General features: G+C 37.2%; 1 protein-coding gene across 1 annotated transcript in view; it reads left to right on the forward strand.

The window, feature by feature from the left end:
• Positions 1-17,745, forward strand: part of MYO9A (myosin IXA) — a 441,307-nt gene that overhangs the window by 192,403 nt on the left and 231,159 nt on the right. Inside the window, exon 14 of the mRNA XM_042783070.1 lies at positions 12,236-12,355. Within this exon, the coding sequence (XP_042639004.1) occupies positions 12,236-12,355 (120 nt within the window). The remainder of the gene's footprint in view (positions 1-12,235; positions 12,356-17,745) is intronic.

Genomic DNA, 17,745 nt, shown 5'->3' on the forward strand with positions numbered 1-17,745 from the left:
AAAAAAAAAAAAAAAAGATACAAACAGGACGAGGTCCACAAAAAGGGGTCTTGGTGCAGAGCTTCCTTGTCTCCAGGATGCATTTACCCTCCCCAAAGCAGGTGTTTATTCATTTTACCCAGGAAGTTCCGGTGTACCTCCATCTTCCAAGGTCATTATTGGCCTCACCATGTGGCCATGATAGATTACATCAAAGTTCCTGAGGGTTAGTCAACATTGGACCCCCAAGTAGTCCCTCTGGATCTGGTCAACTCCCACTCATTGGCGTTAGGTGTAGTCCGGCCCTCAGGAACCAGGACCAGAGGCCAAATTATTTTCTGCAAGTGTGTTCCACACTTTGCTGGCTATGTGTATGCTCAGAGAGATCTGAGAAAGTCTATTCTTCCATCTTTGGCTAACTTTGAAATTCCTTGCAAGCAGAAAGTAAAAGCTATGATGGAGTTGTAAACTGCTTAAATGAGTGTTGAAGGTATGTCCCAATATCCACACAATGCCTTTGTCAAAGACTGAGAGATTTATTGATTTGGGACATGTAATCATTAACTGGCCACTAAGCTGAATGAGCAGAGCCTTCTGTTGTCACGTGACAAAGAATGCAGGCTTTACAGAATTAGTTGTGGAAAGTTACTAAACAAGTAACAACTTCAAAAAAACAGCAATAACCATAAACCCTGGGGAGAAGGGAGAATCTTGATTTCCAGACATGCCTGATTATTTAGTTCAAATGTTCAGTTTTTTAAAAAAAATTAGGAGACATGCAAAGAAATAAGAAAGTATGATATATATTTAGGCAAAAAAAAAAAAAAAGCCATCAATAGAAACTGTTGTTGAAGAATCCCAGATGCTGAACTTATTACATCAACCTGTTGCCATCAATTATGACTCATAGTAATTCTATAGGACAGTATAGAACTGCCCCATAGAGTTTCCAAGGCTATGAATCTTTATAGAAGTAAATTCCCCATTATTTCTCCCATGGAGTGGCTGGTAGATCCAAATTGCAAACCTTTAGTTAGCAGCTGAATGCTTAACCACTGTGCTATCAGAGATCCTTCATAAAGATTTTAAGTCATGTATTTTAAATATGTTAAAAGAGAAAAGAGAAATGAAACTGTGTTGAAAGAACTAGAGGAAAGTATGAGAATGCTGTCTCACCAAATACAGAATATCAACCAAGAGATAGAAATTACTTTTTTCTTAAAAAAAAAAAAAAAGCAAAGAAAAGAAATTGCAGAGTTGAAAAGTAAAGTAAATGAGATTAAAAAAAAAAAAAATTCACTGGAGGGGATCAACAGCACATGGACCTTAAGAAAGAATCAGTGAAGACAGGCCAATTGAGATTATCCAGACTGAGGAGCAGAAACAAAAAAGAATGAAGAAAAATGAACATAGCCTTAGACAACAGGACACTATTAAGTGTTCCTGCATATCTATGGGAGTTGTAGGGACGTGAGAAAGAAACAGAAAGAATACTTGAAGGAACAATGACTGAAAACTCCTTGTTGTTGTTGTTGTTATATGCCATCGAGTCGGACTGGACTCATAGCGACCCCTCCTTGGGTTTCCGAGGCAGTATCACTACGGAAGTAGATCGCCCCATCTTCCTTCTGAGGAGTGGCTGGTGGGTTTGAACCGCCTGCCTTCTGGTTAGCAGTCAAGTGCCTTAGGCACTACGCTACCAGAGCTCCCGAAAACTCCTTAAGTTATATTAAAAACATTAATCTACGTATCTAAGAAGCTCAACAAATTCCAAGAAGGATGACTCAAAGAGATCTGAAGTTAGATACATCATAATCAAAGTGCTGAAAGACAAAGAGCAAATATTGAAAGCAGCAAGAGAAAAGCAACATCTCACATATGAAGAATACTCTATAAGATCAACATCTGAAGATGCCTTAGGCACTGTGCCACCAGAGCTCTTTAAAAACAAAATAATAGATTGAGAAATAGGCAGACAAGCTACACAGACCCTCTTCAACAAAGAAAAGAAAAACCAATTGAAAGAGATACAGAAGATAATCCTGGAGCCCTGACCTTTGAAAGGAACTATACAGAAGTAGATTAGGCACCAACTAGTGGAAAAACCTGAACAAAAACAGTGAGTACAGAAATGGTCAAAGCTGCAGACTGTCAGCTACTCTGATGGGACCAATAGCCTAAATATTTCCAAGTGGTGTTGGGACCTGAGGATTGACCTAAAGGTCAGCCCTGGTCACCAAAGGCTACAGGTATGACTGCGCCGGTGGCCTGTGACGAGGAAGGGAAGCAATAAGGAGGGAGACAAGCTGAGACTTTCTGCTGCCTGGATGGCATGGCCATTTTGGATATTTAAAGTGATCAAGGGTGCAGCCATTTTGAATGTTTCCAAGTGGCAGCCATTTTGGATATTTAAAGTGACTGAGGGCACAGCCATTTTGAATGTGTATAAGCGACAGCCATTTTGGATATTTAAAGTGAATGAGGACGTAGTCATTTTGAATCTTTACGAATGGCAACCATTTTGGATTTAAACTGATAGCATTCTCATTTTGGATTCCAGGAACCTAAGAATAGGCTCTGTTTGCCAAGGTTGGGAGGGACATACAAGAGGCTGACAACAGGAAAGGAGACAAGTGGTGAGTGTACAAGTGCTGTCAGCTGGCGAATAGAGGAGCACAGCACAGTACCCTGCTTGTGTAGATAACATACAAAGAAAACAAAAATCACAGGCAAGTCACTGCAACATGCGATCACCAATTCAGTATAAACACAAAAACGTCCCAATGCCTTAGAGGCAACAGAGCATCACAGTGTACACACAGAAGCAAGATAAAGCAGGAGAAACAAGGGACCAGGCTGCAGACCCAAAACACATCCCTGAGGAACACACAGCATTGGAACTCCCTGATAAGGAATTCAAAAGAATTATTTTTAGGTACCTTCAAAGGATTGAGAGATAAAGGAAAACACAGAGAAAACCCTAGAAGAATTTTGGAAGGAAATACAAGAGCAAAATGACAAAATAAATGAAAAATTAGAAATGATTCAAAATCTACAGATAGAAATCCAGAAGATAATAATAATAGACCTGTCTTGATAGGCATGAAATGTATAGGGATGAACTTTGTATAACAATAGCAGGAAGAAGGGGAAAGGATATAGATCTAACTTTATTAAGTAATAGAGGAAAGTTTCTATAGACTATTGATGTTGTTATTAATTGGAGCTAGATTAGTATTTGTTGTTGTTATTTGCCACTGAGTTAGACCCAACTCATAGCGACCCCTCTTTGGGTTTCCAAGGTAGTATCCTTACGGAAATAGATTGCCCAGCCTTCCCTCCGAGGAGTGGCTGGTGGGGTTGAATCGCCAGCCTTCTGGATAGCAGTCAACTGCCTTACGCACTACGCCTGTAGTAACTACTAAGAAAATAACTTAAAAAAAAGTAAAAGAAATCATAAGGAAATTAAAATAGTATACCAGAAAACATTTACTCAACATAAAAGACAACAGTAATGGATGAATAAACCAAACCAAACCCACTGGCACTGAGTCTATTCTGACTCACAGCAACCCCAATAGGGTTCTCAAGGCTGTACATCTTTCTGACAGCAGACTGCTTCGTCGTTCTCCCATAGAGCAGCTGGTGGGTTTGAACCACTGACCTTTTGGTTAGCAGCAGATGCCTTACACCACAATGCCACCAGAGCTCTGTGGAAGAATAGAGGAACAAAAATCTTAAGATGTGAAAATTGAATGACATACTTCTAAATACCAAGTGAGTCAAAGAGGAAATCTCAAGGAAATTTGAAAATAAATTGAGATGAATAGAAAAAAACACAATATACAAAAGTTACGGAATGCAGCTAATGCAATACTTAGAAAATGTATAGCTTTAAACACTGGTATTAAAAAAGGAGGAAAATCTTAAGTCTAAACTTTAGATTGCAGATTAACTTAACCTTACACCTTTAGAGTCTAGAAAATGAAGAGCAAACTAAACCTAAAGCCAGCAGAAGACAGGTGGTAATAAAGAATAGATCTAAAATAAATGAAATAGAGAATAGAGATTATAGAGAAACTCAATAAAACCAAAAATGGATTTTCTGAGAAGTTCAACAAAATAGAAAAATCTTTAACTGATTGACCAAAGAAAAAAGACTCAAATTCCTAAATTCAGGAATGAAAGTGTCTATGGGGTGTATTACAGTGACCTTACAGAAATAAAATCCTAAATTCAGGAATGAAAGTGTCTGTGGGGTGGATTACAATTGAGATTACAGAAATAAAAAAGATTATATCATGAATATTTCTATGGCAACAATTAAGAACATAGATAAAATGGACAGATTCTTTGTAGGATGTATACTGCTGATACTAACTCATGAAGAAATGGAGAATCTGAATAGACTTATAACCACAAAAGAAAATGACCCCAGCCAGGTTTGCTGGTCTGAGAGAGCCTTGTGGAATCTCTGAGATGGTGGGCTCTAGGTGCCCTTCAGGTCTGGAATTGAATCCATTTCTGCAGCTTCTAGCAAACAAAAGACAGGCATATGAGCTGAACATTTACATTACATTAGGTAGATACACTCCGTAGTGAGATCAATCATGGGAGAATAGAAGGGTTGTGTATGCACAGGGAGACAACTTGGGGAGCTGTAATGCACAGGAGGGAAGGAAACAGGGAAAAGGTAACTATGGGGAGGAAGTGGAAAGAGAGCTGTTGCATTGTGGGAAATTGCAGTCAATGTCATGAGGCAAAGTGTATGTGAACTGCTGTCTGGAATATGAATTTTCTCTATAAACCACCCAAATCACAATAAAAATTAAAAGAAAGAAATTGACTCCAAACCAAACCAATTTTTGTCTAGTGAGTTCTGGCTCACGGTGACACGTGTTTGTCAGAGTAGAACTTTACTCTAAGAGTACCTACGAGACACTCTGCGGGAGGAGAATAGGGCAGTCTATTTCTGTAAAGTTTTACCTCCTTGAAAACCCAGTGGGGATCTCTGTGAGTCGGAATTGACTTGATGGCAGTGGGTTGTGTTTTTTGGTTTATTTAGAAGTAGATTGCCAGGCCTTTCTTCTGAGGTGCTTCTTATACAAAACTTAGGGTTGGGCAATCCTACTTCCGTAGTGATACTGCCTCGGAAACCCAAGGAGGGGTCGCTATGAGTCGGGGCCGACTCGACGGCACATAACAACAACAGCAGGGGATACAGCTAGTGGACTTGAACCATCAGCCTTTTAGTAATAGCAGAAATTCCCAAAGAGACTGAATTAGTAGTTTAAAAAATATTCCCACAAAAGGAAAGAATCAGTCAGTTTTCTGGTGAATTCCATCAAGTATTACAAAGAAAAATTAACATTCCAATAGTTCACAAACTCTTCAAAAAAAAAAAAAAAAGAAAGAAAGTAGATGAAGGAATATTACCATCTCATTCTTTGAGGCAATTGTTATCAGATACTGATAAAACATCAAAAGAAAGAAAAGTATCCTCTACAAATATGGTCACAAAAGTCCTCAACACAAACTAGCATAATAAATCCAGCAACATCGAATCCAGCAAATAACAAAGGTTTGTACACCATGACCAAGTGATTTTTATTCCAGGAAAGTAGGGTTGGTTCAACAAACAAATGTTATATACCATATTAATTAGGGTAAAAGACAAACTACTTGATTTCCTCAATAGAGATGCTTATTCAAAAGCATTTGACAAAAGCCAGTACCCTTTTTTGATGAAAAGACTTGACAAACTAGAAATAGAAAGGAACTTTCTCAACCTGGAAACAGGCATTTACAGAAACCCCTGGTTGCACCGTGGTTAAGCGTTTGGCTGCTAACCAGAAGGTCAGTGGTTTGAACCCACCAGCCACTCCATGGAAGAAAGATGTGGCAGTCTGCTTCTGTAAAGATTTAAGGCTTGGAAACCCGATGCGCAGTTCTGCCTGTTCCATAGGGTCGATATGACTCAGAATTGACTTCATAGCAATGAGTTTGGATATTTTGGTTTTAGCATCATACTTAATGGTGAAAGACAGAATGCTTTCCCTTTAAGATCAGTAATAAGACAGGGATGTCCACTTTTGCTACCATTATTCAACATTGTTGTGAAGGTTCTGGCCAGGGAAATTAAACAAGAAAAAACATCCAGATGGGAATGGAAGAAGTAAAACTATTCTATGTGCAGATGTCACGATATTATATAAAGAATTCTAAGGAATCCACATACAAAAAACCTCACAAAAGCAATTAGAGCTAACAGAAGAGGTCAGCAAAGTTGTATAACCAACATACCAAAATCCATTCTAGTTCTATAAATGAGCAATGAACAATCTGAAAACTAAGAAAAAAAATATATTTATAAGAACTCTATCAAGACTCAAGTACTTAGAAATGAATTTAACAAAGAAAAGTGTAAGAATTATGCATTCAATACTACAAAACATCATAGGAAAAATGTAAAGATCTTAATAAATGGGAAGACATCTTGTGTTCATGTATTGAGACACTTAACGTAGTTAAGATGATACCTACTGCCATCGAGTCCAATCCAACTCAGAACGACCCCTCCTTGGGTTTCTGAGCTAGTATCACTATGGAAGTAGATTTCCCAGCCTTTCTTCTGAGAAATGACTGGTGGGTTTGAATCTCCAGCCTTCTGGTTAGCAGTCAAATGCCTTAGGCACTATGCCAGCAGATAGGACTCCCCAAATTGATCTACAGATTTAACACAGTCCCTATCAAAACTTCAGCTGCCTTTTTATGTGGAAATTGACAAACTGATCTTAAAATTCACATGGAAAGAGACCTAAAAATGCCAGAAGAACGAAGTAGGGAGATTCACACTTCTCAATTTGAATTAGGCAATGTTTCCTTAGATACGACACCAAAATTAGAAGCAACAACAAAAAAAATGGGTAAGTTTATTGCATCAAAATAAAAAAAAAAAAAACCTGTGTTTCATAGGACACTATTAAGAAAGTGAAATTACAACTGACAGAATGGCAGAAAACATTTGTAAGGCATGTATCTCATAAGAGCTGCTTTTGCTGTTGTTTTGTGCCGTTGAGTCGGACCCGCCTCAAGGCGACCCCTTCTTGAGTTTCCAAGGCAGTATCACTATGGAAATAGATTGCCCCATCTTCCTTCCGAGGAGTGGCTGGTGGGTTTGAACCAACAGCCTTCTGGTTAGCAGTCAAGTGTCTTAGGCACCACGCTACCAGAGCTCCTCTACACTACCAGAGCTACTATCCAGAATATATAAAGGAGTCTTGGAACTCAACAGTATAAAGGCAAACAAACCAATTAAATAATGGGAAAAGGACCTTGTTTTGGTTACCAAGTACCACTCTGACAAGAATATACCACAAATGGGATGGATTGAAAAAAACAGAAGTTTATTTTCTTAAACTTTGGAGGCTTTAAGTCCGAGTTCAAAGTGCCAGTCTGTAGGGGCTGGGTGAAAGCCCCTCAGCCTTAGGCTTCAGCTCTGCCTCCTGCTCCCAGACCCCTGAAGCTGGTGGCTTTTCTTCACTTAGCACTGGTTGCTGAGGCTGACAAGCTCAAGGTTGACAAGTAAAAAGGCATAGTCCCAATGTTACCAAACCACATGGCAGGGCATTAATTCAAGTCCTTCACAAGTCACAAGGTCGACAGAGCATGACAAGCTGCTGAACAACAACTCGGCTACATGCAGGGTTCAAGCGTGCCCTAAGCTAGAGACCATTTCCAAAGCTGTTTCTTATCTATGGGAAGCAGACCACATACCCAAAACAGCTACTCAGCTGCTCCAATAGATTCCACCATGGAGTTAATTACCAGTCGCATCATGGGGAATACTACATCCAGCTGCCCAGCCACTCTACCAGGCCCAGCCAAGTTGACACACAAACTTCACCACCGTAATCTTTTCTTCAAAGAAGATACAAAAATGACCAATAAAAATGTAAAAGATACACTTCTTCAAAGAAGATGTAAAAATGGCCAATAAAGATTTAAAAAGATGCTCAACATCATTAGTTATGATTTGCAAATCAAAACCACAATGTGATACTACTTTACACTGATTAGGGTGGATTTGATCTAAATAACAGAAAATAACAGGTATTGATGACATTTTGGAGAAGTTGGAACCCTCATCCATTGTGGGTAGAAATATAAAATGGTGCACTTTGGAAAACACTTTGGCAGTTCCTAAAAATGTTAAACTTGGAGTTGACATATGACCCAGCAATTACTCCCCTAGATACATACTCAAAACAGTTGCAAACAGGTTCACACAAAACCTTGTAAACAAATGTTCATAGCAACATTATTCATAGTTGAAAGGTGGAAACAACCCAAATGTCCATCAACTAATTAATGGAATGTAATTTGGCCATAAAAACGAATGAAATATTGGTACATGCTACAACAGGTATGAACCTTGAAAGTGCTACGCTAAGTGAAAGTAGTCTGACACATACTATATGATTTCCTTTATATGGAATATCCAGAATAGGCAAATTTGTAGAGACAAACAGGAGCTCTGGTGGTACAGTGATTAAGCACTTGGCTGTTAACTGGAAGGTCAGTGATTGAAACCCACTGGCTGAGAAAGATTTGTTAGTGTCCTTCCATAAAGATTTATGGCCTTGGAAACTTTATGGGGCAGTTTTTCTCTGTCATGTAGGGTTGCTATGAGTCTGATTTAACTCAGTGGCAGTGGATTTGGTTTTTCATAGGGACAAACAGTAGTGTTCTCTTAGGACTAAGGGCTGGAGAAGTTGAAGGGTATATTAGTCTAGGTTTGCTGGAGAAGCTATATATATAAAATGGGGGTGGGTTCGAAAAGGGAGAGAGAGGGAGAGAGAGAAAAGAAGGGAGGAAGAAGCTAGGCAAATAGACACATGAACTGGCAAATCTGAAATCTTGAAAACTTAGGAAAGAGTTGATGTAGTTTTAAGTCTGAAATCTATAGGACCCTCTTGCAAACTGGCTGACAACTGAGGCAGAATTTCTGTATTAGTCTTGAGACAGAGTTCTTCTTTAGGGAATCTCAGTTTTTGCTCTTAAGGCCTTCAACTGATCTAATCACCAGATGATTAACATTTGAAAATGTTAATCACATCTACAGTACACCTCCACATCACTATCTATCTACACTAGTGTTTATCCAAACAACTGGTCACCATACCCTAATCAAGTTTACCCATAAAATTTACCATCACAGCAGATGATAGCTAAAAAGTGCAGGATTTCCTTTTAGTATGATGAAAGTTTCCTAAAGTTGGTGGTGGTGATTTTGCACAACCCTGTGAATATACAAAAAACCATTGAATTTGTACATTTTAAATGAATGAATTATAAGGTATATGAATCATATTTTAATAAAGTGATTATAAACATGCACACAAAAAATGATGTTCACAGGGGCTTTATACATAATTACCTCCAGTTGGAACACCCAAGCCAAGGTCCATCAGTGGAAGAATGAATAACCAAATTTTGATATATTCCTTTTACATAATGTTATTCAGCAATAAGAAGAAATGAATTACTGATACTCATAATGAATGAGTCAGAAAAACCTGTTGAGCAAAAGAAGCCAGACATGAAATTATACATATTGTATGACTTTTTTCAGTTTAAGAACAGACAACTAATATATAGTGATCAAAATCAGAACTTTGTTTCTCTAGTGAGAGTCATGGTATTATTGACAAAGGGGGACAAAAAAGCTTCTTGAGGTTTTGAAAATGTTATGGTGAGGTGTGGAGCATATGAATATAAACATTTGTTACAACTCATCAAACTGGGTCCTTGTGTTTGGTTTTACAGTTTATGAAATAACACCTTTAAAAAATGTCCCTGGGCACTTGCATTACAGAAATTCTTTTTTTGAGCAGAAACATGCATGGCCTTAGGTCTGAGTGATAAAATAGAAATGGGATTGAACATTGTTTTAAAGGCTAGGAGCTTCAAAGAGCTGAAATTTTTTCATTGAAAAGATAACTGAAAAATTCTATTCATTACATTGATCTAGAAACAATCTGTATTGTATCTGTACCATGTATGGGTAATGGTATATAGTTTGAATTTATGCTATGTGTTTGGTACTTAATCTCAAATTAATAAAGGAACATCAAAAGTAGGTGAGAATCTAGTGTAAGCAAATGTTAAATAAACCTCTTCAAAATTTTTTAAGACTCCTTACAAAATTCTCACTGAAAGTGAATATATAAACCATCGTAGGAGAAAAAACTGTTTTGAGAAGGAGCGAAGTCAGTACACAAACAAGAGGATTATTACTCTAGGATTTGCAAATACCGTTATATTGGAGTAATTAGAGGTTTTTTTTTTTTTTAAGGCATAGAAAGCAAAGTGAAAGAGCACTGTAGAAATTTTAACAAATTACAGTAAGCATAATGTTGAGACACAAAGCAGTCATAGATGCAAAGTTACCTATAGTCAGTGACATTTCAGAATTACCCACATATGACATTGCTGCAGTCTATTAGATCAAATAGAAAATGGAGTACAATGGTTGTAGAGAAGGGAACAAATGTAAATTCAGTACTTTCTTAAAAATGTACAAAATAAGTCAGTATATTTTAATATCCTGGTCTTTAGTACCACTTTAGTACCATAATCTTGAGTTATTTCTGACTAGCATACCATCAAGTCAACTGTTGAAGGGCCTGGAAATCTGATAACTTTTTTTTTTTTTTTTAAATTTTATTACTATTTGTATGGGGTATGGATTGCTCTGAGTTGAAATCAGTAATGGATGTGGGTAGAATTCAGCAGGTGTTTTTTTCCCAAGTAGTCCCACTCTCTCTCTCTCTCCTCTCAACCAGGTATAGACTATACTGAGGCCTAAGTATTTTCCCTCCAAGCAATTTATCAATGGGGAATTATTGGTAGTAATGAGAATAGCATATTTTTATTGAGATATCCTTTGACTAAGATGATGGGTAACCTTGTGATACTTGTCTGTTCTTCAAACTTGGAATATTTGCAACTGTTGACTGTGTATCAATATGAATAAGACAGTGTTTTATTAGCTTAGTTGCTTTTAAAATTATTAGATATGAAAAGCATTTCAAGCCCATCTTTTTTTTTAAATCTCACCATTTCTATGTATAGTTCTATTTGATGTTAGAATATCATATGAGTGCATTTCCTTTGAAAATTAGATGCCTATTTGCTGGGTAATAAAAATTCAATTTAAGGAATTGTAGTTAAACTAGGGCAAGCTCTGTAACCCTTGAATTGTTCTGCTTCTGTTTAACTTTTAAATCTAATTCTGCTTTGAGAACTATACATAGTATGTTGCTTTGTATCTCATTCCTAATAATACAATAAATATAAACTAATGGAACTGCAGTTAATTGTTTATGTTTTATTTAATTTGCTTCTATTGTTAAATTATTCACTTCTGTTTTTCAAAGACAAGCCTACTTAAATTTGAGCTTTATGCCCTAACTGTAGATACAATCTTTAAGTAAATGATTCACAACTCTCCTAAAGCCTGGAAAACCTGTATTCTCTTTTATTGCTAATATTTATTTTATTGAAACTTTTTTCTTCTTTATTACTCAAGTTACTGTTTAAATAACACTAGTCTGGGGCTTTGGTCTTCACTTGAATGTGTCTTCCCTTTCCCACTGATTTCTGCCTCACGTTACTAAGAAATGATGGTGAGCTACACATTTTCCAGCTCTGTTTTTGGATTTATAAATAAGAATTACTGCTGAGTTTTTCTGCTCTCTGGTGCTGTTTTCATGCTCTTTGGCACACTTGTTGGAATTCCTTACAAGTGTGGTTAATTGCAGGATTTGTGAAAATTGCTTAACTTTTGGTAAATTGTCTGGGGTATATTTCTCTGAGGTTCTGTCAGTGTTCCTTACAGTGTTGCCAACTATATGCTTATTTCATTTCTGACCCAATAATACTGAATCCATTTTTGAAAAATAAACTAAATCATACAAGTTGTTTTGAAGTTTTCTCATTTTAATTTAGGGAGTTTTAGTGTGATGTTAACTCACAGACGTTTTAGTACTAAAGAGGAGACTTTGAATGCTTGATAAGGACCTTTATTTTTTTCTTATTAGTTGGAAAAATAATTCATGTTTAATCCTTACTTGATACATTTTTGTGTACTTTTAAGATAGTTGGCATCATTGTCCTTGATTCTCTATTGGTTTGGGCTTATATAATGTCTTTTTCTTCTCTCCATTTTTTTGTTTTTCTTTTGCTTTCTAAGGACATGATGATACAGCGCCATGTGCAATTTTGAAAAGTATGGATAGTTTTAGCTTTCTACAACACCCAGTCCACCAGAGGAGCTTAGAGATTCTGCAGAGGTGCAAGGAAGAGAAGTACAGTAAGGCTGCAAACTGTGATAAACTCTGTGTCATCACACATCCATTTGGAAATGGAAACCAGGGCACTCTACACCAGGGTTGGGACATAGATTGTGTAGGCAACCTGACTTCCATGATCCTTATGACCGGTCTCAGGCTATTTCCACTGAGACTTCTTTCTATTAAAAATGCTCATATACCTCTTCTTTTTACTTGGATGACTGTTCTATTTGCCTATGATCCTTGACTTACTAATTATACTTGGTTACAGTCTCTGAATTGGTTCCTTTTTTTTTCTTCCAGGTTAGAGTGCTGGGTGAAAAGAAATAATACTTTTCATTTGGCTGATATTTTTAAAATATTATTTAGGTCTAATTGAAGTAAAATAAACTACATGTAGAGTGTACAGTTTGATAAGTTTTAGCATATATGTATACCCATGAAACCATCACCATTATCAAGATAATGAACATGTTCAGCATTCTCAAAGTTTCCTCATACCCTTTTCTAAGTCCAACTTGCATTTCAACATCAGCAGGGCTGTTTTTGTGTATCATTGGTAAATCCACTTGATTGCGGTTCTCTCATTAAAGTTTTCTTTGTCTGGTTTGGAGTCAAGTCATCTCAAGAAAGCTTAAGACAGAATGGCAGAGTCGTAGTGGATGTTTTTTCTTTTTTATAAAATTGGTGTAAAAAGATGCTCCTGGTCTCCATTTCCCCCTCCTTATATATTACACTCATTTTGCATGAAAATTGGATCTTCTACTTATGTGAGATTACAGTTGTTGGTTTGCTGCTACGGTGAGAATAAAGAGGTCCTTCAGAATACTGCAGGATCAATATGAGTCAGAACTGAATTGATTTGACAGCAGTGGATTTGGATACTTTTGGTTTTCAGAATACTCAAAGCCTAACTAAGCAATTTACATAGAATAGACCTAAATTATTTCCAAAATCTCTTCTGAGTTTTGTAAATTGCCCCAAATTTAGTTTGTTAATTTCACAGTTCTCTGGTTGAAATTCTTTGAGATTGTAATACCCAATTGTCAGTGAAAGGAGACTATAAATTGAATTCTTAAAAACAAATATTGTGGTTTCTTTCTTATTGTCCTGTTGCTTTTTACACTTGGTATAAAAAATGTTTAATGTATTTTGAAAAGTATTATTGAAAATACTATTTTCTTATTTTAGAAAGAACAAAGGTAAGTATTACATTAAAAAATAAATCCTACAAAGTTTATTCTTAATTATTTCTTTTGTTTTTAAAAGGTATATAAGTCTTTATTCTGATTATCCATTTTACTTTTTAAATCTTTTATTCATGGGACATTATTTAAAACAATCTAAAATATTTTTCTGAGCTTAAATTAATTTTTTTCCTCAATTTATTTATTTATTTTAATTGTGTTTTAGGTACAAGTTTACAGAGCAGAGTTTGTTTTACATTCAACATTTCATGTACATTTAGTTTCACTCCCCATTTACTATCCCCAACTCTATCCCAGTCTCCTCCCCTCGCTGCCCAGTAACCCTGTTCCCCATGCTCCTCATAGTTGTGCACTCCTGTGTGTCCTGCATTTCCTCCATGCAAATGTTGCCCCTCTGGAGCCCCATAGTCGATTGCTCCAAGGGATGCATTTCCATAGAGTATGTAGGTGCGTCACCCTGGGTTGAGTAGTCTGCACAATACATCTTGTTTACTATTGGGCTAAGAGATAGCAGCTGGGAGTGAGTTTTATTCCCACTTCCCCTGGGAGTGAGGCCTAAGATGTATCTCAGGGCCACAGTAATGGGGGTCCCACCAGACTCCATCTGACCGGTAATTCTGGGCATTATTGTGTTTTTGGATTTTGTTCTATGCTTTTCCTTCCACTCTATCCAGGATCTCCAGTTTTGATCCTTTCCTGAGTGGTTGGCATTAGTAGTTGGGCACCATCTAGTTCTTCTGGTCTCGAGGTCCATCATGTCTTAGAGCTGATTGCTTCCAAGTACCCTTGATTTTTTGCATTCTTCGCTCTGACAATAGGAGACCATTAGCTGCATCTTAGACAGCCCCTGGAAAACTTTTAAGACCCCAGTCACTACTCACCAGTGTAGGATGAGAAACAAGATTTTTACGTATTTTGTTGTGCCAATTGAGTCTGGTGTCCCCCAGTACTATGGTCCTGAGTCGATAAATCTGTTGGCTCACTCTCCCATAGTGTCTGGCCGTTGCTGAGGGATTACTCTATGTCTATCTTCTTTTGTTTCTTTAAGGATTGCAGATATTTTATATCACTGGTATCTGTGCAAGATTAGCCTCAGCTGAATTTATCCTTGGTCTAGAGTATTATCCTGTTCATTGACCCCCATCTGATCTTCTCAGATGTTTATATGTTTTATCTGTAGCCTGGTGTCTGGTGTTAATGGTAATGCAGTATTTTGGATATACTTGATGGTATTGGCGTCTGTCGTCTATATCTTATGCGCACAATTTGGTGTCCTCCCTTTTCCTAATACTATCATGGTGGTCACAGGCTCTTTCCATACCATCTCTCCCTTTACCCATGTCAGTGTGTGGCCCCCAACTAGCCTGAAATTAATCCCTCTCCTTCCTTTCCTACCCGGGTAACATACAAAGTGAGTTACCTTTCTTAAGCAAACCCTTCTTTCTCTTTTTACAGTAATGAGTTCATACAGTAGTTGTCCTTCTGCAATTAACTTATTTCACTCAGCATAATGTCCTTCAAAGGAGCTCTGGTGGTGTAGTGCCTCAGGCATTTGACTACTAACCAGAAGGCTGGCGGTTCAAACCCATCAGCCACTCCTCGGAAGGAAGGTTGGGCAATCTACTTCCGTAGTGATGTTGTTGTTATGTGCCGTGGAGTTGGACCCGACTCATAGTGACCCCTCCTTGGGTTTCCGAGGCAGTATCACTATGGAAGTAGATTGCCCCATCTTCCTGCCTCGGAAACCCAAGGAGGGGTCGCTATGAGTTGGATCCAACTCAGTGGCAGTGAGTTTGGTTTGGTTTGGAATGTCCTTCAGGCTCATGCATGTTGTGAGATGATTCACATATCCTTCATTGTTCCTTTTTAATGTAGCATAGTGTTCCATTGTGTGAATGTAACATAATTTAGTTATCCATTCATCCGTTGGTGGAAATTTAGGTTGTTTCCATCTCCTTGCTATAGTGAATTGTGCTGCGATGAACATAGGTGTGTATGTCTCTGTTCGTGCTCTGCCTCTCACCTCTTTAGGTTATATTCCTAATAGTGGAATTGCTGGATTAAATGGTATTTCTATTTCCAGTTTTTTAAGGAAATGCCATACCGTTTGCCACAACGGTTGTGCCATTTTCCAATTCCACCAGCAGTACACAAGAGTTCTAATCTCTCTGCAACCTCGCCAGCATTTGTTATTTTCTGTCCTGTTGAACTTTGCTATTATTGCTGGGGGGTGAGATGATATCTCATTGTTGTTTTGATTTGTATCTCTCTAATGACTGAAGATTGCAAGCAATTCCTCGTGTGTTTGTTGGCCACCAGCATATCATCTTTAGTGAAGTGTCTGTATAAGTTTTTTGCCCTTTTTGTTGTTTGTCTTTTTGGTGTTGAGGTGTTGAAGTTTTCTATAGATTTTAGAGATAAGTCCTTTGTCAGGTATGTCATAGGCAAATATTTTCTCCCAATCTGTAGCTTCTCTTTTTACCTATTTGATGAAGTCTTTTGATGTGTATAAGAATTTAATTTTTAAAGGGTCCCAGTCATCTAGCTTTTCTTCTACCTCCTGAGCATTCTGATTTATGTTTGATAGTCTATTTATGCCATAAATTAGGGCTCCTAAATTTGCCTGTTTTATCTTTGATGAATTTTGTAGTTTTGAGTTTTACATTTAAGTCTTTGATCCAGTTTGAGTTTATTTTTGTGTATGGGGTGAGGTGTATGGGTTTTGTTCATTTCTTTGCAAGTGGATATCCAGATTAATTTAACACTTCAACAGTTACAAGTGGGTTATTTGCTTTGTTGTATTTCATGATGACTTTCAACCTGACAACCCAGTCTGATTGTATTCCATCTTGCTATATATAGATCTTAGAACTAGAAGGCACCTATTTCAGTATAGGCTACATGAGGAAATTGTGCATTTATGTGTGGTTTACATGTAAATTACTGCATTTGTGGAACTTGGAGCTTTTCCATTATTTTATGTAGTTTATTCTATTTTCAGTTTTAGTAATAGCAACAATTCCAATTTTATAATATTTAAAATTATAACTTGAAGTACAAGAGATTGTTTTTAAAACATCTGGGGGCTACTAGCCTCAGGGAATGATGAATTGAATTGGTGAGGCAAACAAACCCTTCCTTAGTTAACAATGATAAAACCTGAAAAAAACATGAATATTGCCAGTTATTTGCAAGCATTGATTTAAGACTAAAAGCAGGCAAAAACAAGAGGAGAGTTTATTCTTGAAAGTAAATAATTGTATGTTTGTGGCTTTGTGTGCTCCCCAGTTCCTATCACTTTAGAGACAGAAAGCCACAACTGTACTTGCTTGAAGTGTTGAAGGACAGACAAAGTCAAGGGCTGGTAGATCAGTTTTAAAATTTGTGAGGAAAATCCTGCAACTAAGAGCCACCAAGTGGCTCCAACCTGAAATCAGAATATATGTTCTGCCCACATTCCTTGTTGGTTTAAAAACTATGAACTTCTAAACTCTATGCAGGGGAGACCCCAGGGATTCTGCCAGAAAAGCAATGGAAACAAAATAGGAGATAACTCCTGAAAGATACAACTGCAACAGGTGACTTTGGCAAGTTAGCTGCTTTTTCGACTGAGAGCATTTTCTACTCTCTCCATGATGTTAAATTATGACGTTAAATGTTACTAGCTTAATTGGCATTCTTATGACGTTAAATGTTACTAGCTTAATTGGCATTCCAAAACAAGAGAGAGAAAAAGGGGCAGGAAAAAATATTTGAAGAAATATTGTGACTGAAAGTCACCCCAATTTGAATTAAAAACATTAGCTTACATATCTAAGAAAAGCACTGAACTTCAAGTACAGTAAATACTCAATAAAACCATACCTAGCGTTATTAATAAGGAGCTCTGGTGGTATAGTGGTTAAGGCATTTGGCTGCTAACAAAAAGGTTCATGGTTCAAATCCATTAGCTGCTCTGTAGAAGAAATATTGAGGCAATCTGCTTTGGTAAAGATTTATAGACTTGGAAACCCAATGAGGACTGCCATGAGTTAGAATCAATTTGATGGAAGTGAATTTTGTTTTGTTTTGTTTTTTTGAGTCAAACTACTGAATGCTAAAAATAAGGTGAAATCTTGAAGAAAAAAAAAAGGTACATTAAATATAGCAGAACAATCATATGATTAACAACTGACTTCTTGTTAAATCAATGGAGGCCAAAA

This window comes from Orycteropus afer, unplaced genomic scaffold (assembly GCF_000298275.1).
Source record: "Orycteropus afer afer isolate SDZICR_OR568_19922 unplaced genomic scaffold, OryAfe1.0 scaffold00015, whole genome shotgun sequence".
Taxonomy (NCBI): domain Eukaryota; kingdom Metazoa; phylum Chordata; class Mammalia; order Tubulidentata; family Orycteropodidae; genus Orycteropus; species Orycteropus afer.